The 24,219-nt window shown below is 37.1% G+C and overlaps 1 protein-coding gene across 3 annotated transcripts in view; it reads right to left on the bottom strand.

Moving 5' to 3' along the window:
* Positions 1-7,170: 7,170 nt before the first annotated feature.
* The window catches only part of TOR1AIP1 (torsin 1A interacting protein 1), a 35,287-nt gene continuing 18,238 nt past the window's right edge, over positions 7,171-24,219 (bottom strand). For 2 of the 3 annotated variants that reach the window (XM_021682764.1, XM_044916380.1), the window contains 5 exons: positions 22,460-22,516; positions 19,024-19,065; positions 18,205-18,273; positions 12,010-12,066; positions 7,171-9,577 (listed from right to left, as the gene is read on the bottom strand). In XM_021682764.1, the coding sequence (XP_021538439.1) occupies positions 8,793-9,577; positions 12,010-12,066; positions 18,205-18,273; positions 19,024-19,065; positions 22,460-22,516 (1,010 nt within the window). In that variant the 3' untranslated portion in view covers positions 7,171-8,792. Of the gene's footprint in view, positions 9,578-12,009; positions 12,067-12,429; positions 12,475-18,204; positions 18,274-19,023; positions 19,066-22,459; positions 22,517-24,219 lie in introns of all 3 variants that reach the window. The other variant, XM_021682763.1, reaches the window with a different exon arrangement.

Genomic DNA, 24,219 nt, shown 5'->3' with positions numbered 1-24,219 from the left:
TAGTATTTTGGTGAGAATTTTTGCATCCATGTTCATCAGGGATATTGGTCTGTAATTCTCCTTTTTGATGGGGTCTTTGTCTGGTTTTGGGATCAAGGTAATGCTGGCCTCATAAAATGAGTTTGGAAGTTTTCCTTCCATTTCTATTTTTTGGAACAGTTTCAGAAGAATAGGTATAATTCTTCTTGAAATGTTTGGTAGAATTCCCCTGGGAAGCCATCTGGCCCTGGGCTTTTGTTTGTTGGGAGATTTTTGACGACTGCTTCAATTTCCTTAGTGGTTATAGGTCTGTTCAGGTTTTCTATTTCTTCCTGGTTCAGTTTTGGTAGTTGATACATCTCTAGGAATGCATCCATTTCTTCCAGGTTATCTAATTTGCTGGCATATAGTTGCTCATAGTATGTTCTTATCATTGTTTGTATTTCTTTGGTGTTGGTTGTGATCTCTCCTCTTTCATTCATGATTTTGTTGATTTGGGTCATTTCTCTTTTCTTTTTGATAAGTCTGGGCAGGGGTTTATCAATCTTGTTAATTCTTTCAAAGAACCAGCTCCTAATTTCGTTGATCTGTTCTACTGTTCTTTTGGTTTCTATTTCATTGATTTCTGCTCTGATCTTTATTATTTCTCTTCTCCTGCTGGGTTTAGGCTTTATTTGCTGTTCTTTCTCCAGCTCCTTTAGGTGTAGGGTTAGGTTGTGTACTTGAGACCTTTCTTGTTTCTTGAGAAAGGCTTGTATTGCTATATACTTTCCTCTTAGGACTGCCTTTGCTGCATCCCAAAGATTTTGAATAGTTGTGTTTTCATTTTCATTGGTTTCCAAGAATTTTTTTAGTTCTTCTTTAATTTCCTGGTTGACCCATTCATTCTTCAGTAGGATGCTCTTTAGCCTCCATGTATTTGAGTTCTTTCCGACTTTCCTCTTGTGATTGAGTTCTAGTTTCAAAGCATTGTGGTCTGAAAATAGGCAGGGAATGATCCCAATCTTTTGGTACCGGTTGAGACCTGATTTATGACCTAGGATGTGATCTATTCTGGAGAATGTTCCATGGGCACTAGAGAAGAATGTGTATTCCGCTGCTTTGGGGTGGAATGTTCTGAATATGTCTGTGAAGTCCATTTGGTCCAGTGTGTCATTTAAAGTCTTTATTTCCTTGTTGATCTTTTGCTTAGACGATCTGTCCATTTCATTGAGAGGGTTGTTAAAGTCCCCCACTATTATTGTATTGGTGTCGATGTGTTTCTTTGCTTTTGTTATTAATTGGCTTATATAATTGGCTGCTCCCATGTTAGGGGCATAGATATTTACAATGGTTAGATCTTCTTGTTGGATAGACCCTTTAAGTAGGATATAGTGTCCTTCCTCATCTCTTATTACAGTCTTTGGTTTAAAATCTAATTTGTCTGATGTAAGGATTGCCACCCCAGCTTTCTTCTGGTGTCCATTAGCATGGTAAATGGTTTTCCACCCCCTCACTTTCAATCTGGGGGGTGTCTTTGGGTCTAAAATGAGTCTCTTGCAGACAGCATATCGATGGGTCTTGTTTTTTAATCCAGTCTGATAGCCTGTGTCTTTTGATTGGGGCATTGAGCCCATTTACATTCAGGGTAACTATTGAAAGATAGGAATTTAGTGCCATTGTATTGCCTGTAAGGTGACTGTTACCATATATTGTCTGTGTTCCTTTCTGGTCTATGTTGCTTTTAGGCTCTCTCTTTGCTTAGAGGACCCCTTTCAAGATTTCCTGTAGGGCTGGTTTTATGTTTGCAAATTCCTTTAGTTTTTGTTTGTCCTGGAAGCTTTTTATCTCTCCTTCAATTTTCAATGACAGCCTAGCTGGATATAGTATTCTTGGCTGCATATTTTTCTCATTTAGTGCTCTGAATATATCCTGCCAGTCCTTTCTGGCCTGCCAGGTCTCTGTGGATAGGTCTGTTGCCAATCTAATGTTTCTACCATTGTAGGTTACATATCTCTTCTCCCGAGCTGCTTTCAGGATTTTCTCTTTGTCTCTGAGACTCGTAAGTTTTACTATTAGATGTTGGGGTGTTGACCTATTTTTATTGATTTTGAGAGGGGTTCTCTGTGCTTCCTGGATTTTCATGCCTGTTTCCTTCCCCAAATTAGGGAAGTTCTCTGCTATAATTTGCTCCAATATACCTTCTGCCCCTCTCTCTCTTTCTTCTTCTGGGATCCCAATTATTCTAATGTTGTTTCGTCTTATGGTATCGCTTATCTCTCGAATTCTGCCCTCGTGATCCAGTAGTTGTTTATCTCTCTTTTTCTCAGCTTCTTTATTTTCCATCATTTGGTCTTCTTTATCACTGATTCTCTCTTCTGCCTCATTTATCCTAGCAGTTAGTGCCCCCATATTTGATTGCACCTCATTAATAGCCTTTTTGATTTCAACTTGATTAGATTTTAGTTCTTTTACTTCTCCAGAAAGGGTTTCTCTAATAACTTCCATGCTTTTCTCAAGTCCAGCTAGTATCTTTAAAGTGATGATTCTGAACTCGAGATCTGACATCGTACTAATGTCCGTATTGTGTAGGTCCCTGGCAATCGGTACTACCTCTTGTTGTTTTTGTTGAGGTGATTTTTTCCGTCTTGTCATTTTGTCCAGAGGAGAATAGATTAATGAGAGAACAAAATGCTAGCAGGGTAACAACGTCCCCAGAAAATATACTCTAAACAAATCAGAAAAGACCTGAAGCAGTGGGAAAAGAAAGGGAAAGAGAGAAAAAAGAAAAAGAAAAAAAAGAAAAAGATAAAGATAAATAGAAACAAAAACAGAACAAAACAAAACAAAACAACAAAAAAACCAGAATGTGATCGAATATGATCAGGCTGGTATATAGATCAGTGCCACACACTAGATTTGGGGTGTATTTTGGTCTGTTAGAAGAAAGTGCCTCCCAAAATTTTAAAGAAAGAAAAACTTATATATGTCCAAAAATAAGGGTTGATATGATGAAGGGATGGAATATGACTGTAAAGATGGAAATTATAAAAAATTTTATAAAAGGAATTGATAAGAAGTTGTTTGAAAAAAGAAAGAAGAGGATTTAAAAAAAAGAAAAAGAAAAAAAAAGGGAGAGAATGTGATCAGGCAGGGGAGTAGAAAAAAACCATATACTAGAGATTTAGGGTATATTTTGATGTGTTAGAAGAAACTATCTCAAAATTTTAAAGAGAGAACAACTTATATATATATGCCAAAAATACAGGTAACTACTGTGAAGGGATAGAATATGGCTCTAAAAATGAAAAATAAAAATGTTTTTTAAAAAAGGGATTGATAAGATGTTCGTTGAAAAAGGGAAAAAGAAAAATTCAAAAAAAAGAAAAAGAAAAAAGACAGTTAAAAAAAAATTAACTTTGAAAGATTAAAGAATCATGGAAAAAAAGCCATGAATTCTATGTGCAGTATTCCCCTAGCGCTGGAGTTCTGCTGTTCTCATTGATCGATAAACTTGGTCTTGGCTGGCTGTTCTCGCTGATCTTCTGGGGGAGGGGTCTGTTGCCGTGGTTCCCAAATGTCTTTGCCGGAGGCGGAATTGCCCCACCCTTGCCCGGTCCAGGCTAAGTAATCTGCTCGGGTTTGCTCTCCGGAGCTTTTGTTCCCTGCAAGCTTTCCGTACAGCTTTGGAGTCGGAGAGTGAAAATGGCGGCCTCCCAATCTCTGCCCCGGAGGAGCCGAGAACTTGGGGCCCCGCTTCTCAGTGAGCCCCCAGAGAAAAGCCGTCAGTCACTCTCATCTCCCCGGTCTCTGGCCACACCCCGTGCTCACCCAGCCTGTGACCGCACGTTTCTATCTCTGGCACCCGACCCTGTGTGGAGTCTCCAAACCCAGCAGATCCCTGCGGTGGGCTCCCGAGCTGCTCCTCCCGGGGGAGGAAGGTGAGTGTCCCCGGATCTGCCGCTTGTTGGGTCCCTGCTGGAAGAGCAGTGGCCCGACTGTGACGCGGATCACGGTTTATGGCAGCCCCGAGCTGAGAGCCCGCTCCTCTGCTCCGTCTTTGCGGCCGGCTTCCCTGCTCCCATACCTGGGAGCTCTGCCACACTCAGGCACCTCTAGTGTTTCTGTGACCCCAAGGGTCCTGAGACCACACTGTCCAGCGAGGGTTCCACCCCCCGCTTAGCCACTGGAGCAACGTCCCTCAGCAGAGCCGACTTCTAAAAGTTCCGATTTTGTGCTCCACGGCTCTATCACTTGCCAGAAGCGGCTGACGGAGGCCCCCTCCCCCGCCATCTATCCTCCCGAATATCGCCTCGGATTCACTTCTCCGCACGTCCTACCTTCCAGAAAGTGGTCGCTTTTCTGTTCACAGAGTTGTTGCTATTCTTTTCTTCGATCTCCTATTGAGTTTGTAGGTGTTCAGAATGGTTTGATCCCTATCCAGCTGAATTCCTGAGAGGAGACGAAATCCAGGTCTCCTACTCCTCCGCCATCTTGCTCCGCCCCCCTCAGTGTCTGAAGATGTTTTTAGTTGTCCCTTAACCCTATCTACCCACTTGTTGGCCTGACTTCAGGAGAATGCCATTCCCCATTCCCACCCCATGGTCCGTGTTAAAGGAGTGACCTAGGCATCTTTGTTTCATTATATATTCTTTTCAGGGATCATCCATACACTGGATTGAGCCAATCAAATTCATCCTCTTGACGTGGTTAAGTCACAAAGGCGAAGTTACTAAGGTGAAGCAAGCCAGAAGTGGAGAGGCAGAGGGAATGGCAGCTGATCTGTCAACCAACAGTCCTCTCGTTCCCAGTCTCTGGTCTTGGAGGCTGAAAGGCTTTCTTACAACACCCACCCACCCCTCCTTTTCTCTTCTGGTTAGACAGGGTGTTTTACAATCAAACAATTCCTGACTAAATACATGTCTATCTACTTCAAACTGCTAAAAGTCAACAAAGACATACAGAGATAAGAGTTTAGTCTACCACTGTGTACTCAGTATTTGGGGGAGAAGATACAGGGGCTAAATTGAATGAAGAGGTATTTTTAGTAGTACAACCCTTTGAAAAGACCTCTACGAGGTATTTTTCCTAATATTCAATTAACCACACGTTGTCATTTCTACCTAAGTATTTTTTCTTATCCGTCTTCTCTCCACACCTATAGCCATCTCTTATTTGGGACTATACTACCCTCTTAGGCAATATGAGATGTAAGGAAACTTGCTTTTTAAAAACTCCAATTCCAGATCTCAGCGTAAAGACCTCATGGCCTCCCAGTTTTGTCTCTTACCATTCACCTTGCCCTTGGGGATCCCTCACTAATAATCCTTGCTTCTACAAGAAGTAGAAGTGCCAGTATCCCATGGCATCAGTTCTCTACCTTAAATTACTCATAGCACTACTGAATTGAGGTTGAAGTAGTTATATAGCTTTAGAAAAAGGCTCAGGAATAACAGGAAAAAGCAAGTGAAGTACTAAGATGCAACTTCCCTATTTTAGCTAACTAGGTAGTGTGTGCAGTTTTTATTCAGCAAGCATTTGAGCAGTCTGTGGTTACCACTGTGCATATACTGATGACAGTCTCTTGCTCTCAAGAGGCATACGGTAGTGCAGAGTGAGCTGACTGCTCTGTCAGGGGGAATATACGATGAATGAGAGCATAAAAGAGAACACCTAAATCAGTATTGGGGGAAGGAGACTAGTGAAGGTTTCAGTGAAGTTCTGCCTAAAAAACTGAGCCCTGAATTAAAAACAAGTAAGAATTAGCAAAGCATAAAATTGGGGAAAGGGAGAGGGCAAGAAAGGAGGAAATATTCCAGACGTGTCTAAGAATGGGCAAAAGACAAGGGTACAATATGTAAACGGTGAGAGGTTGCTGCCTATTTATGCTCAGGTGCAGACTATCTTCCCTACAATCCCCAAGAGCCTGCCTGCAAGCAAACCAGGACTTCTCTGAACCTAGGCCAAAGAGAGAAAGATATTCAAGGCAGGAGTTTCCTTTTAGTCGATGGCAACCTTCTCGGCTTGTTTTCCAGCTCAGGACTCACATCTTCTTTCCAGGTGGCTAATGCCAGTAGAATCCTCTGTAAGATCTTACTCTATGACCTTGATAGAGACAGTATAGCAGAATAGTCCATTATCTGTTCAATAGGACATAAAGGCCACTTTCCAAAGACCTAAGATCAAAGGGAAACTGGATTTTGTATCTTTAGGCATTAACTAATGGCATGAACTATGCAAACAAGTACAGTTCTCTTCATAGAATGAAAATCAAGTTTACTTCCAACCTTTGTTTTGAGAATTGGAGGTTTAGAAAACTTCCCTAAAGATAATATAAGAAAGTCATTAAAGGAAGGGAAGCAAATTAAGTTTCTAGAAATCTGTAAGACCAGTACTGTGTTGTGGTTTTCCCTGGGCCAGTGTTGCCACCCAAAGTCACAATGTGCCTGATTTCTAGAAACCCTAGCTCCTATTTTCAAGCTGATGACTTATTAAATTTTCCCTTCCAAAAGGGTAATAACATAAACCGAAAATAGAATGTTTTAGGCAGCATCAAAAATACAGATGTTCTCAGGGTGCCTGGGTGGCTCAGTCAGTTAAGTGTCCAATTCTTAATCTCAGCTCAGGTCTTGATCTCAGGGTTCTGAGTTCAAGCCTGACATTGGGCTCCACGCTGGGCATGGAGTCTAGTTAATGAATAGATAAGTACGTACATAAATACATACATACATACATAAATTAAGTATAGATAGATGTTCTTGAGCATGCATTCTCAGTGGCAACAAATACTGGTTCTTGGAGGGCAAAAAATCTTACTCTTCTTATGTATAAAGGACAAAAATATAATCCATAAACAGATATATAGTATATGTGTGGTATTAGAATTTCAAGGGGGTAGACAATTAGTAAAAAAATTATCTAAAAAGGCTCTTTAGCAAGGTGAGAAGGAAAAATTTGAGAAACACTGCTGTAGATACTTTTGCCAAGTCAGGAAAACCTAAGTTAATTCCAATATAGTGGTAATTCAAATACCAGCATGAAACAGAAAACCATGGTGATTATATTTTTAAACAATGTATTTGTCAATGGCTCCAGTCCTTTGGCCTTTTTTTCTCTTAGCAGAAGTTACTAAAATTGTTTAAGTGTAAAGAAAACGCTAGGATTAACTGGAAAAAAAAAAGGTTTATGAATCATTAAGTTTATAACACAGAGTACAAATCAAGAAAGTAAATTTATTTAAATTACTAAAATAGCTTCTAAAGTCATTTACAGATCAGCTGCTACAATTATTTTTTCCTGAAAGATATAAGTAACATTAATTTCTTTAAAATTATTTTGGTCAGCGAAACATTTAATAAAAACATTTGTTTCTCCATATAATATATGTGTATAAAATAAGCCTTTTCAAAAACTCTTGTTTTAGAATCCTCTATAAATCAGATGGCCTGACTTGTGACAGTCAGGAGCAAATTTCAATAAAGGGTATAAATTTATGAACAGTGGTTGTTCTAGTTGGAAGAAACCAGACCACACTCCACTACCAGGCATGGGATCCTCAAAAGGTAAATCGTAAAGCCAATGACTGCCTCTCTTATTCTAAAAACAGTATTTTCATTTAAAAACAAAACATGGTAGATCCGGAATCTTAAGATTTTAAGGAAAACAACGCAGGCAACAGATTTTGAGAAAGCTCAGTTACAGAAGCAAAGTGACACCTGAAATCCAACAGTAGTACAGGAATGCACAATAGTACATTTCAACATTCTTCACATATGGTCAAGTTCATTTCCTTTTGGCTTGAGGCACTCTTAATAAAATTTATCTCGTGCATAGTAAATCTTTACATTTGTCATAAGAGTGTCATTAAAGGACTTAAGACTGCACGCAGAAAACCAAATCCTTCTTCGACAGTCCAGGACAGACAGTCCTGGCTGACTGATGGTTTACCAATTCCTGCAACTATATTTTCTGAATTCAAAACAAAGGCTTCAGGATATGTCCAAAATAAAATGCTCTGAATTGACCACACCCTTCAGAGTCAAATGAACAAATACGCTAAACCTTGTAATATACATGCTTCAAAATCCTTGGGAGGACCAAAAATTTCTTAAAGGAAAAAAAGGACATGTGAAAAACAAACCCCAACAGAATTCACTGAGAATGGAGTTCATATGGCTATGCCTGAGTGACCTAAGTCTCAGTGGCTTATTTTAAATTTCATCTTGAAGACTTTTTTTCTCCCTTTCCTTCCTTATTCCACAATTTCTCTTTTCCCTAGCCCCCTTCTCCCGCCCTCCAAAAACAAAGGAAAAAAAAATCCAAACACACACTCAGGTGACCTTTCATTACTCTTATTCCTATGAGGGGAAGCTGACTAAGGAACTCGCACCTAAATGATGTAAAAGAGAACAAAATGGGAAAACCCACAGTTGCATTTAGAGAGCTGCCTTACTAATAGCAAACTCTGTGAAAAATCTAACTTAAAAAATTGAGAGGATTCATAGGAAGGAGCCCAATCCCCCCCAACCTGGTCTGGTCATACCATAGCAATAATGTTTCAACCCCGAATCTAAACAGATCCTCTATGGGACTGCATATAATTTATACTCCTCAGAGATCATTAACACAGATCTCAGTGGAAACAGGGAAAGGATTCTCTCAAGTAACAGATACTTAGGTTGAATAAATGATTTAGATGTTCTATGTTTAGATAAGAACTTAATTTCCTTTAAAAAGAAACCAGTTCTTTCAAAAAGAGCTCTGAATCCCGTCTCTGGCTAGAAAGTCTGAAAAATTCTCAGAACTTGAGACATGATTTTGTCGTCTGTCACCCTTTATAAGCAGATGCCACTTTTCAGGGCATTTTCAGGTTGGACAGGCAGGACCAAGTGAGAAATACGGCTCCAGAGCCCGCTCAATTTGTCTGGGTCCATATGTTTGCTGGAGTTGGGTGTGTCAGAGTTGATGAACTTGACTTTGAGGAAATCTCTCACTTTTTCTTCAATTTCCTTTAGGCCTAGACTGGTTCCCAGTGTCTCTTCCTCCAACAAGACAGTCAGGACTAAGGCTACGTCTTTGAAGGCTGCATTTTCATGGTCACAATATTTATAGAAGATCAAAGTAGAGCCTGCAGGCAGGGACTCAAAGCGGTGTACCACAGCAGCATTCTGGCCATTCTTGAATCCATTGCTCAGTTCCCAATCTACCTCTTGTTTGACAATATCGCTGTCTTGAGTAGCTTTGCCTGCCCCATCAATCCGGATGGCACGGACGCTCCGGAAAGAAGAGTAGGCGTCAGCAATTTGTTCACTCAGACACCTGAGCACTTCTTCAGCATCCCGAGCAGCGGCGAGCAGCAAGATAGCAGGCTGAGGCCGAGGTTGGGAGCTATTAAGATGTTTTTCCAGGAATGTAAGGCTCCTTTTCCACAGCTTCTCATCTTGACCTTGATACTTAGTCATTAGTTGTCTCATCTGGTTCTGGAACTCTTGAACAGCAGTGGTTTCTACCTCAGGATTACGAGGGAACAAAAAACTCCCAACAGCCAATGAAACTATGAGAATAGATAGCCACCACCATATCTTGATAAAAGATGCACTTTTGGGTTGTCCAGTCACTTCTGCTCAGGACAAAAAAAAAAAAAAAAAAGACAGATTCAAATACCATTTTCTTAGATTCAAGGACAAGTGACTTTTAAAATCAGTATTAATCTTCACAAACATTAGATAAAAGAGGAAGGAATTTAAAGAATGGAGCTGGTAATTTACTTTCTTAAAGAAATGTTCATCACATGTATTTAAGAAAATCTCACACCCATAGGTTTTAGGTGTATTATAAGTATGCATGTGTCTCTTCAATGTCAAAATGATAAAAAGCCTTAGAGGAAAAAGTAGAATTCAAAGATATGAAGTGGCATAAGCAAGTCAGAAATAATATAATTTATAAAGCAAAACTATTATTACTACTGTTAATATTTGGGAGGCAAACAACAATAAAAGTCACTTGATAAAATATTTTTAAATTTAGACACTCAGAATTCATACAGCTTATTATCCAAGGTGGAATGTTTCTGAAGTATGTAAAGGGATTGAAAAAGGATGCACTGTAAGTTGGACATCTTCCATATATTATAATAGCTAGCTTTCCCTTTAATTGCACTGATGCCCACCTTTTGTGGAATGCAAGTTAATACCAGTAAAATTGAGTATGCATTTCATCCCTAATATTACTGGCAATAATGATACCAATTTACATTTACCTAGTGCTTTTCAGTTTATAAGCACGTTGTCACATACCACTTCATTTAATAGGATAGCAACAATAATACTTTTACACCTTCTATTTTATTTGTACTATGGACCTTTTAGAGCAATAGTTCTCAAAGTGTAATTGCTGGGTACCTCAGGATCCTTCCAAGAGGGTCCTTGAGGTTAAAGCTAGTCTCCAAACACTAGGATGTTATCTAACTTTTCCCAGCATGTTGACATTTGCATTGATGGTGCAAAGTCACAGTGGGAAAAATAAATGATACCTTAGCATGGACCACAGGGCAGTGCTAATGTAGTCTTTGTATTCACAGCCATGCATTTAAGGCTACTAGTGAAACTGTTGCATAAAGCAGTTAAAATTATTCACCTTATTAAAATTCAACCCTTGAGTACAAATCCAATAGAGTATATGAAGAACTGAGAAATATACATATAGCACTTCTGATACCTAGCACAGTACAGTTTTCTCAAGGAAAGGAATTTTGTGCAACTCAGTTGAGCTGAACTAGTACTTTTAAGAACAAGTGACAAACTATGGTTAGACTTGAGTATTTGGCAGACATTTTCTTGAAAATGAACAAAGTGAGTCTGTGTTTCTAGGAAAACAACTGACAATATTTGTTGCCAATTATAAAATTCATGGTTTAAAGTGAAAATTAGGATTGTGGAAATACTGTATCTGCCACTATAAGCTTGAAAGCTCCTGAATCCTTAAAGACTTTTTGTCTTGAGATTAGTGGTGATATTAACAAATGTGATCTTTTTATACTGTATTAGAAATGTGTCAAAATTTGGAAGATCTACATAACTTAGTGAACCTTTATTTTCCAAATGATCAGTGCATGATATTCCATTCAAAGTACAAGAAAGACCCCAATGGATTTGAATGTAATAGAACAAAAAAGTTCATTAATTTGGTTTCAGATCTCACATTTTAAGTAACTTGTTGAGTTTTGGACAGTATCAAAAGAGAATATCCAAAATTATCTTTAGACTATTAAAAAAATCTATATTATCTGTATAAAGCTGGATTTTTGTATATACTACAACCAAAACAATATATTGTAACAGATTGAATACAGAAGCAGATGAGAATCCAGCTCTATTTTATTAAGCCAGACATTAAAGAGACTAGAAAATATAAGCAATTTGTCACTATTCTTACTAAATTTTTAAAAAATAAATAGGTATTTTTAAAATGTTTCAATTTTAATTTCTAGGTAAACATGGATAGGTATAGCCCATATTAAAAAAAAAAAAACAACAATGCTCTTTTAGGTACTAATTTTGCTAGTAGAAAGTGGTATTGAGACCAAAGTGAGAGTTACTGTGAAGTTATTTTCTTAGTACTCATTTGGGATAATAAACAGGCTTAGAGAATTAAAAAAGCTTCCTGCAAGGCTGTAACAGAAGGTTAAGTGGTCCAATCTAATCTAAATACAGGTCTGTGGACTCTAAAACCCACAGTAAACATATTACATCATGCTATGTGCCATCTTTCTTTTGACTCAGCAAGGTTCACCTGGTTATTGGTATTAGTAGTTCTGCTTATTAACTTTTACTTTTGGTCTTATGGCTAATTAAGTGAAGGGGAAAACCAGATGTTGTTTCATACAGTTTGTCCTTAAAGAATTTCACTGCTAGTAAAATATATACTTTTTCCTCTTAAGTGCTTAAAATACAATTTTTCAAATAGCATTGTTTATTTGTGGTCAAAAAAATTTAAAACAATTATGAATGACCAATTTTAGAAACTCACTTAATAAAAACTGAACAAACTTACGTTGGCTGGAGGTTGATGGAGACCAGTTTCCAAGCTCTGATTTCTGACTGCTGTCATCTAATGATAGGAGTAATAAAGACTATCAATTTATGGTTCATAATTTAAGTATTTCCAACAGAGAAAGAAAATACAAATTCCACCAAGAGAATATAAGGCAGAAATCAGCCAGAAATAGAAGAAAAAGTAAAAGATCTAAGTGCCCATTAGACTGACAGCTCCTTGAGACTTAAGAGTTATTTCTTTCATAATTATTCACAGCATGCCATGGGGTCTAGTATAAAGCATACTCTTAATACATTTGTTTTGTGAGAAAGCCTTAAAGTATTTGACCCAAATTATTTAATGGAACTAGTGAAACTTACGGCACAAAGTTAAGAGAAGAAAGTAAGCACAACTAAAAGAAAAGAAAACATGTTATACCATCGGAAAAACTGCCATATATTGAACTCTTGCTTGGTGATGATGCTGTAAGAGGGAAAAAAGGACAAAATATGGATTATGAATTACGGAGCTACCTGGCTAAGGGGTTTTAAGGTAAAATGCAATCCTATTCTCTACCTCAGACTGATACAAATATTTACTCTGGTGCCCTCTGATCATTTCAAATATCAGTAATATTTTTTAAATTATATTAAAAACTCTTCACCATTTTTATTAATAGACAATTCTGTTTTATTTAGGTTTGTGGTTAAACCACAGATTTCAAAAATAATTTTCTCTCATGAATCCACCAAGTCTCTATTTCTATCATTATTTTAGCAAACAAAAACTATCCCAACTCTTTACTTTTCCCCTCCATCCTTCTTGGCATGACCACAGATTTTACTATAAAAGAAAGAAGAAAATAGAAGGACAGGGTTCAGAAGGTGGAGAGGCTGAATTACTAATTCGTATGACCTACTTTTACCAATTCTGCCATCTATTATTTGCCTGGAGTTTTATAACTTATGTATCTATAAATGACCTTCCTGGTGTTTAGCAAGAGCTTTCATTTGAGAAACACTGGACTAAACTAGAGGTATAAAATTAGCACTGCTAAGATATAAAAATAGTCTTATTTTTGGTCATGTGACAAAAAAACCCTCAAATGAAACAAAATGACATCAACCTTCATTCTAAAGGCATATTGTTTTACAATTACTGCTTTAGCCTAGGAAATTACATTATTTAGAAACTTCTAAGTTAGGTCACCAAAGTTAACATGTATATTACTAAAACAAATTCCATCAAATGATGTTTATCTTGAACACTTTACTCTATGGTTGCAAAGATCAAATGAAATAATATATGATATTATAATAATACATAACTATAATAATATAAAACTATAATATGGTAATTTTTTTTTTTTTAAGATTTTATTTATTTATTTGAGAGAGAGAGAATGAGAGACAGAGAGCATGAGAGGGAGGAGGGTCAGAGGGAGAAGCAGACTCCCCGCCGAGCAGAGAGCCCGATGCGGGACTCGATCCCGGGACTCCAGGATCATGACCTGAGCCGAAGGCAGTCGCTTAACCAACTGAGCCACCCAGGTGCCCTATAATATGGTAATTATTATATAAAAAGATCAAATGAGGTAATTTTTTATACAACACCTAACTACAATATATAACTATAATAATATATACTATACTTATCATATAACATTAGTTATAGTTATTATGTAACAAATGTAATATTTACATAACTCAGAAAACATTTTAAATTTTAAAATTAAATTAAGAAAATAATCCCATTTACAATAGTATCAAAAAGAATAAGATATTTAGGAATAAACTTAACCAAGGAGGTGAAAGACTTGTACACTGAAAACTATAAAACACCAATAAAAAATTAAACCAGACACAACTAAATGGAAAGATACCCACATTCGTGGACTGGAGAATTAATATTCTTATAATGTCTATACTACCCAAAGCCATCTACAGATTCAGTACAATCCCAATCAAAACTCCAATGGCATTTTTTACAGAAATAGAAAACAATCCTAAAATTTGTATGGAAACACAGATTCCATAAGATTCCAAATAGTCAAAGAAATTTTGAATAAGAAGAACAAAGCTGGGGGCATCACACTTCCTGACTTCAAAATACTTTATAAAGCTAGAGTAATCAAAACAGTATGGTACTGGCATAAAAAAAGACACAGAGACCAAGAGAAGAGAACAGAGCTCAGAAATAAATCCATGCAGATACGGTCAGCTGATCTCTAACAAGAAAAAACAATGGGGAAAGGACAGTATCCTGAATAAATGGTGCTGGGAAAACTGGATATCCACAAGCAAAAAAATGAAATTGGACTCACACCATACACAAAAAATCAAAATGGATTAAAGACTTAAACATAAGAACCAAAAGTATAGGGGGCGCCTTGATGGCTCAGTTGAGGAGGATGTGACAATTGATTTTGGGGTCGTGAGTTCGAGCCCCATGTTGGGTGTGGAGATTACTTAAATAAATAAAACTAAAAAAAAAAAAAAAAAAAAAAAAGAACCCAAACCAAAAAACTCCCAGAAAAAAAAACAGGGAAAAAGCTTCCTGATATTGGTCTTGGCAATGATTTCCCATATATGACACCAAAAACACAGGCAACAAAAGCAAAAATAGACCATGGGATTATAGCACACTTAAAAAACATGATGAGCTACATGATCAAAATCATAGTAAGATTCACCTCACACCTCTTAAGATGGCTATTATCCAAAAAACCAGAGCAAGGTATGTACAGAGGATGTAGAGAAAAGGGAACCCTTGTACACTGTAGGTAGGAATTTAAATTGCTATAGCCACTATGGAAAAGAGTATGAAGGCTCCTCAGAAACTGAAGAATGAAACTACCATATGATCCAGCAATCCCAATTTTGGATATATACCCAAAGGAAATGAAATTAAGATCTTGAAGAGATATCCATGTGCCCATGTTCACTGCAATAGCCAAGACATGGAAGCAACCTAAATGTCCAGTAATGGACGAATGGATAAAAAAATGTGGCATATACAGTTAATCCTTGAACAATATAGGTTTGAACTGTGCAGGTCCACTTATATGTGGATTTTTTTTTAAAAAGATTTTATTTATTTATTTGAAAGAGAGAGACAGCAACAGAGAGCACAAGCAGGGAGCAGAGGGAGAAGCAGGCTCCCTGCTGAGTAGGGAGCCCAATGTGGGGCTCGATCCCAGGACCCTGGGATCATGACCTGAGCCCAAGGCAATGCTTAACTGACTGAGCCACCAGGCGCCCCTATATGTGAATTTTTAAAAATAAATACATTGGAAAATTTTTTAAGATTTGCAACAATTTGAAAAAACTCAGTCGAATTGCATAGCCTAGAAATATTTTAAAATATTAAGAAAAAGATATTTCATGAATGCATAAAATATATGTAGATACTATTTTATCATTTGCTACCATAAAATACACACAAACTACAAAAAGTTAAAATTTATCAGAGTTTACACACAGACTGTACATGGTGCCATTCGCAGCTGAAAGAAATGTAAACAAACATAAAGATGCAGTATTAAATAATAATTGCATAAAATTTTTTTCTTTTTTAAAGATTTTATTTATTTATTTGAGACAGAGAGAATGAGACAGAGAGCATGAGAGGGAGGAGGGTCAGAGGGAGAAGCAGATTCCCTGCCGAGCAGGGAGCCCGATGCGGGACTCGATCCAGGGACTCCAGGATCATGACCTGAGCCAAAGGCAGTCGCTCAACCGACTGAGCCACCCAGGCGCCCAATAATTGCATAAAATTAATGGTAGTACATACTTTAACAATGCCATAGTTGTTACAGAAAGAGCCATCAAACACAAAACAATAATTCCTGCTGGAGAAAACTGTGTCCAGATGTGTATGACCTCACAGGATTTACAAAACAGCCAATCAAAGAGATCATGAAAGAGATCATGATTATAGCAAAAAAGGTAGGGGATGAAGGGTTTCAAGATATGGATCTTAGATTTCAAGATATACTAAAAAGCTATAGTAATCAAAACAGTATGGTACTGACACAAAAACAGACATAGATCAACAGAACAGAATAAAGAGCCTGGAAATAAACTCATGATTATATAGTCAATCTTCGACAAAGGAGGCAAGAATATGCAATGGGAAAAAGTCTCTTCAACAAACAAGTGTTGGGAAAACTGGACAGCTACATGCAAAAGAATAAAACTGGACCACTTTCTTACCATATACAAAAATAAGTTCAAAATGAATTAAGGACCTAAATGTAAGAGCTGACACCATAAAAATCCTAAGAAAGAGCACAGGCAGTAACGTCTCTGACATCGGCCGTAGCAACATTTTTTCTAGATAGGTCTCCTGAGGCAAGGGAAACAAAAGCAAAAATAAATTATTGGGACTCCACCAAAATAAAAAGCTTCCGCACAGCAAAGGAAATCATTAACAAACTAAAAGACAAACTAAAAGACAGAATAAAGGAAAATATTTGCAAATGACATATTTGATAAAGGATTAGTACCCAAAATAGAGAAAGAACTTCTACAACTCAACACACAAAAACAAATAATCCAACTAAAAATGGGAGACATGACCTAGATATTTTTTTTTTTTAAGATTTTATTTATTTATTTGAGAGAGAGAATGAGATAGAGAGAGCATGAGAGGGGAGATGGTCAGAGGGAGAAGCAGACTCCCTGCTGAGCAGGGAGCCCGATGTGGGACTCGATCCCGGGACTCCAGGATCATGACCTGAGCCGAAGGCAGCCGCCTAACCAATTGAGGCACCCAGGCGCCCCTGACCTAGATATTTCTAAAAAGAAGACACACAGACGGCAAACAGACACATGAAAAGATGCTCAGTATTTTTTAGAGAAAGAGAGAGAGGGAGGGAGAGAGAGGGGGCGGGGAGGAGCAGAGGGAGAGAGAGAAGCAGGCTCCACACCCAGCATGGAACCTGACATGGGGCTTGATCTCACACCCTGAGATCATGACCCGAGCCGAACAGTCAGACACTTAACGAGCCACTTAGGTGCCCCATAGGTTTTAATTTTTGATACTTGCTATAAACACAACCCTAGTAAGCTAAATAATGAATATTTGCCTTCCTAATTATAATATGTCAGAAAGAGCAAACTGTAAGAAGAAATGGTTTTCTGATAGCAAGGTACATACAACAATAAGGAATGACAGTCAACAATAAAGCAAGGACAGAATGTTATTTCAGTTTTAGACAGCTGAAGAACTCACATGTGGGATAAAACTTCACTAGTGGGAAAGAATGAATTGTGACCATCACTACTTTGCTGATGGAAAAACAAAGCCACAGAGGTTCGTTTACCACAAGGTAATCTTGTCCTATTACAGTTCATCATTTCCTTTTCTTTTCTTTTTTTGTTAAGTTTTATTTTTAAGTAATCTCTACATCCAACATGGGGCTTGATCTCACAACCCCGAGATCAAGAGTCACACACTCTACCGACTGAGCCAGCCAGGCGCCCCCCTATAGTTAGTCATTTCTTGAGCAAGAGATATGTGATGGGGATTTTTATATTATCTAAATAAAAGTAAGGGAGTACCTAATGACTTTGAGATTTATTGTGGTTAGATGAATAAAGAAGGGATAAAAGGTTAAGGGTGACTTAGTTTTTTTTTTTTTTACACAGTCAAGATTTAATCCACATTAAATCCACAACTACAGAAATTATGACAGACACTGAATTCAAAGCATTATTATTTCATCACATCTATCTATGGTATTTCTCAAATTCTGTGACATTTAATCAATCCTAAACCTAAACATGAATATACTACTTGTAGGGTTCAACCTTTATTGCTTAATATAATGGGCAGGCAGAGTTACTCTAAGTGGTTATTTAAAAAAAGTAAACAAAATCTGCTACAAATAAAAAACAGGTGCTGTCAAGAGAGTAGAATTTCATGATCATGTACAGATTGGACTGCTGCTAGATAGAGCTGACAATTTGTTAAGTCTAGACCCATCATCCGCAGGCTTTCTCACACCACTATTTACACTTTACATCCAGACCATCTCCTGCTCCTCCAAGCAGATGGAAATAACTAGTAATCATAGCTGTTCTTTATTAATGAAATTACAGTCTAAATGTCTATCTGAAGAACTAAATATTTTTGTATGTTGAACAATAAAGAAAAACAGCAAATAAACTTAAAATTACTTCAATAATAGGTAGAGATTTATCAACTTACTTTGCATCCTAGCCCTTGTTCTTGTGGTTTGTTCAAACCATTCCTGAGGTTTTTTTTGATATCCCGAGCCTGAAGCAAATACATATATCAAAATATCATTTCACATACTTTGAAAATGTATACCATACAAATTTACAAGGTAAATTTATCAGAAAGGCAAAACAAATTTGGGGAGGAAAACAACAAAAGCAACAGGTTCAGAAGTAAAAGATAATGTTAAAGGATCATACCAGTGAAGGATGAACCACTACTTACAGCAAAATAGGCAGCAAATAAATATATAATCATCTAATAGACAAAACTATGTACAAGTCCTTTGTTCTGGTCTGAGAATGACTGAATTCAATAATATTTGAACTTGATTTCAATATTAAGAAGAAAAAAGTTAACCTTTTTTTTTTTTTTTAAAGATTTTATTTATTCACTCGAGACACAGAGATAAGAGAGAGAGAGCGAGAGAGAGAGAGAGCATGAACAGGGAGAGAGGCAGAGGGAGAGGGAGAAGCAGGCTCCCCGCTGAGCCAGGAGCCTGATGCGGGCCTCGATCCCAGGACCCCGGGATCACGACCGGAGCCAAAGGCAGACACCCAACCATTTGAGCCACCCAGGCGCCCAACCACTTATTCTTGTAAATAAGTTACTTTAGGTAAAATAGTCCTAAACACATTTCCACATCACAGAATAATTACACATTTGGTGCCAATGTGTGGTGGGATTAAAAGGCAAAGAGGGTAAAATAACTTGAAACCCTATTCAAATCCAAATTTGACAAAGTCAGAATTACTTGACTGATAAAAGAACAGACAACCAACCACTTACTTAGCACAGAAGGTTGCTTCTCAAGAGTTATGAAGTCTCGACCTAAAACAGAAAACAAAGATAAGGTCATACAATACTTGGAAATAAGAACAGTGAAGATATTGCATAGATATTCTACTTGTATAATATGCATACTATAAACCAAAAAAATCCCCACAAAAATCAAACCCTTCTTTCATCAGTCCCAAACATGCGATACATCCATTTTTTTCCCTTTTCTAAACTTCCAAAGTATTCAAGAATTGGATAATAATAAGTCAACTTTAGGATCAATACCATCAAAATAATGGCTACATGGGGCGCCTGGGTGGCTCAGTCGGTTAAGCGACTGCCTTCGGCTCGGGTCATGATCCTGGAGTCCCGAGATCAAGTCCCGCATCGGGCTCCCTGCTCGGCAGGGAGTCTGCTTCTCCCTCTGATCCTCCTCCCTCTCATGCTCTCTGTCTCTCATTCTCTCTCTCTCAAATAAATAAATAAAATCTTTAAAAAAAAAAAAAATAATGGCTACATGTACTGAATGCTTACCAGGTATGAAGTATAATCTTACTTAATTCTCAAACTTTATGTGGTTGATATACCATTATTCCTATTTACAAATCAGGACACTGAAACTGATCATTTTCCCAAGATTACATATCTAGAGGTAGTAGGGCTGAGATATAAACCCAGGCAGTCCATATATGTTAATATATAGTATGTAAGCAATGTGGGCATTGCAAAGTAGTTACAAAGAGAAAGATGCTATTTTTTGTTTTGGGATGGTATCTAACAACTGTAAAATGATACAATGGGATGATGAGAAATGTTTTTCAAACAATTATAACAAAGTAAATTTCCAAATCTGCCCTAAAGAAATGAGTCATTTCTACCCATTGCTACAAGAGTCACTGTAAATTTTTCCATTTTTTTTTCTGCATACAAATGCAATATATGCTAGCTGTAAATGAAATAAAACATTCTAGAAATGTACAACTTAAAAATTCATAAATATTTATTAAGTGCCTACTATGTGCAAGAATACCATGGTGAATAAGACATATGAATATTCGGGGCGCCTGGGTGGCTCATCGTTAAGCGTCTGCCTTCGGCTCAGGTCATGATCCCAGGATCCTGGGATCGAGTCCCACATCGGGCTCCCTGCTCTGCGGGAAGCCTGCTTCTCCCTCTCCCACTCCCCCTGCTTGTGTTCCTACTCTCGCTATGGCTCTCTCTGTCAAATAAATAAATAAAAATCTTAAAAAAAAAAAAAAGACATGAATATTCTTTTAGATTTGTTTTCAGTCTATACCAACAAAATACTTAAAAAAAAATAGACACGTGCTTTTTAAAATGTCTTTCATCATTGATTTTAAGAAGTACTTTTATTTTTTTTAAAAAGATTTTATTTGACAGAGAGAGACACGGTGAGAGAGGGAACACAAGCAGGGGGAGTGGGAGAGGGAGAAGCAGGCTTCCCGCTGAGCAGGGTGCCCAACACGGGGCTTGATCCCAGGACCCTGGGATCATGACCTGAGCTGAAGGCAGACACTTAACGACTGAGCCACCCAGGCACCTCTAGAAGTACTTTTTTTTTTTTTTAAAGATTTTTATTTATTTATTGAGAGAGATAGTGATAGAGAGAGAGCATGAGAGGGGGAGAGTCAGAGGGAGAAGCAGACTCCCCGCTGAGCAGGGAGCCTGCTTCTACCTCTGACCCTCCCCCCTCTCATGTGCTCTCTCTGTCTCAAATAAATAAAATCTTTAAAAAAAAAAAAAAAAAAAAAAAAACACCTCTGACCTAGGTCTATATCTTATAATCAAGGATATGTCACAGTTTAACTGGATGGTTTATCTTTCTCAGTGACACATAAAATAATGGCATCTTAGATTTAAGGATATATATCTTGATCACCTATTCATTAGTATACAAAGTACTAATTTTTCATAACTAAAAAGTATTCCACTGTATGCATGTAGCATAATTTATATAGGGAGATACTTTTAAGAGCTTCCAAAAATCAAAGATGTAGAATAACAAAGGGCAAAGATATAAGATGATTCAGCAAGTAATTTTCCACAAATGATTTATTTTTGTGTCTTAGTGGGTTTTGTTTTATTGCAGTTTTAAGTTCAAACCCAGAACCTTCTAAAAACTAAATATATATAAAGTGAAATAAAGTGGAATTCTATAAACAGTGATTACAAAACAGATTTCTAAAGACTTTTTCCTTAAAAACAGTCTCATGGGATGCCTGGGTGGCTAGTCAGTTTAAGTGTCTGCCTTTGGCTCAGGTCATGATCCCAGGGTCCTGGGATGGAGCCCCGAATCGGGCTCCCTGCTCAGCAGGGGAGTCTGCTTCTCCCTCCCTCTGCCTGCCGCTCCCCCTGCTTGTGCTGTCTCTCTCTCTGTCAAATAAAAAAAATAAAATCTTTATAAATAAATAAGTAAATAAATAAATACAGTCTCGTATTTCAGAAAAGGTGATGTGGAAAGAAAAAAAAAGTCCTTGAAGATTTTATATACAAGGATATTTTAGGTTGATTAATAACTAACTCAAATTCTGGGACTTGGTTTAAAAATGGAAAAGAGGGGCACCTGGGTGGCTCAGTTGGTTAAGCGACTGCCTTCGGCTCAGGTCATGATCCTGGAGTCCCAGGATCGAGTCCCGCATCGGGCTCCCTGCTCGGCAGGGAGTCTGCTTCTCTCTCTGACCCTCCTCCCTCTCATGCTCTCTGTCTCTCATTCTCTCTCTCTCAAATAAATAAATAAAATCTTTAAAAATAAAATAAAAAATAAAAAATAAAAATGGAAAAGAAAAAACAGATCATTTCTGCTTAACCTAAGAAATACATATCCACTGTAGATAATCTGCAAAATACAGAAGGAAAAGAAAAATGTCACCAGTTATTCTACCATCCTGAACAAATCGTTATTAGCATTTTAGTATATTACTTTCCAATCTTTTCTTTTGTTAAAATTGCTCAACACATTGTGAAAATTTTCAAGATTTTAAGCGAGATTCTAAGATTTTTATATACCTACCACCTAGCTTATCATTAACTTTTTACTATACCTTGGTTTATTACTTATTCAACTTCCAAACTTTTGCAATAGAGCTCAAATCATACTACACATAAAATTTTATATTCTTATTAGAAAATGTCCATATAAGTACATTCAAACTACATTAGTTAAACTAAAAACAGCCAACAAATTTATATGGGAAGCAAGGACATTCAACAAGTCACGGAATGCAGATCCTTGTTTTTTAAAATAAAATTCAAGCTTGAGTACAGAGCTGAAGCAAATTCAAGATGCTGGGTGAGTTTTTTAGCATTCACTAGACCTCTTTTTCAACATTTCATGTTAAACTGGAAAAGAGGATCTTCAAAAATAAAAACATTTGACCACACATACAGGTAGACTTTTAAGAGTTGAAGACATGGTTTTACTTACTTCGTGATGACTGCCAAAATGATTCTGGATATTGAGTTGATGATCTGGGGGTTTGATCTAAAAAAACAACAAAAATAAATATAGTACACTGTAAAGTATACTGTACTTTTTAAATGCATATTTTATAAGAGAACAATGAGTAATCAAAGGAGCAAAGATATTCAGTAATACCCCAGGGAATTCAACACTTGGGCTCACAATTTATTTTTAAAAAGTTTCTAAAGAGTCATGTTGTATTTAAAAAATTAACTAATTATCTCTTTCCTTAACCACTTCCTAAAGAAAAAAATGTAAGATATAGAACATGGCATGAGGTAAGGGAGATAATAAAAAGCTTTGAGTTGGGGAACATTTTGAAAGTTTATAATGGATCTTCTTGAAATCATTAATACCCATTTTGCCTCAAATTTTTCTTGTAAGTGGCCAATACATTACATATTTTAGTCTACTCTCTTTAAAATCTTGTTTTCATATAAAAATGGAAATCATAACTAAACCTGTTCAAAAGCAATCAGAAGCAGGAGCCTTTGACATATTCAGGGTAGGTAGCTAAATATTTTTGTTACCGTATTCCTATTACTAAAAAAATTTGAGCATCAATCTCCAAAACATATACATGTATTACTGAAATAATGTATTGACTAATGTGTTGCATTTATTATAAAATAAAAATAGACATTTTAAATGAAATAAAATACAAATATACATGAGATTCTAATATTTTCTTCCTGCACTCCAATGGATCTTTGTTTTGTTTTTATTTAAATTCTAGTTAGTTAACATATGGTATAATATTAGTTTCAGATGTACAATTAAGTTATTTAACACTTCCACACAATCCCTGGTGCTCATCACAGTAAGTGCACTCCTTAATCCCCATCACCTGTTTCACCCATCCCCCCCCCCCCCTCCCCTCTGGTCAGTTTGTTCTCTACAGTTAAGAGTCTGTTTCTTGGTTTGTCTCTCTCTCTCTCTTTTTATCCCCTTGCTCATTTGTTTATTCTTGTACCTCTTCGGTGATAATTAGCCCAGAAAATAATCTAGGAAGATCTGTATTCTTCTTAATATGCTCCCCTTTTTGTTCTTTAGCTAGAGTTCTCTTCTGCATGTGGGTCTGTGCTTCATTAAGAATTTATTAGAATTCTAAAGGGATCACAGAGCCTGCGGTTTATGTAGTTTTGAAGAACTATATGCTAGTGGCAATGGCATCAAATTACTGGCCATATGAATGGCTTAATCAGTCTCTAATTTTTAGAGCTTTGTGTATACATATACCAAAACTAATAAGAACACTTAATTTAAGTGTTTACTACGTGACAGGTACTTTCTAGGTGCTTGCACATGTGAATTAATTTAACCTCTTAACAACCCAGATGAGGAAACTGAGGAACACAGAAGTTAAACAATGGCCTGAGGGCACCAACCTAGTAGTGGAGGAGTGGAACCCAGGGATTCTGGCTCCAGAGCCCATGTTCTTAACCACTATGCTAGAATGGTGCATATCTCCTTTGGGATTTCTGTATCAAGAAAGAATGGGGGAAAATGAGGAAGGGTGGGAAATATAGAGAATACCAAATGCCCATAAACCAGTTTATGAGCTTATTTTTAAAATGGAATGATGAGGTAAAACTGGAATTACGGAAATTCTCAAAAGGTGGTGAGGGAAAGTGGAGAATTACTCTTTCAGAGGACTAAAATACAAATTATTCATTATTTACAGAGTTTACAAATTGGTTCAGCACTCTCTTAGGCCTCAATTG

The sequence above is a fragment of the Neomonachus schauinslandi genome, chromosome 6 (assembly GCF_002201575.2).
Source record: "Neomonachus schauinslandi chromosome 6, ASM220157v2, whole genome shotgun sequence".
NCBI lineage: Eukaryota > Metazoa > Chordata > Mammalia > Carnivora > Phocidae > Neomonachus > Neomonachus schauinslandi.
The sequence above is the reverse complement of the archived record's forward strand: the minus strand, read 5'-3'. Positions and strand labels throughout refer to the sequence as shown.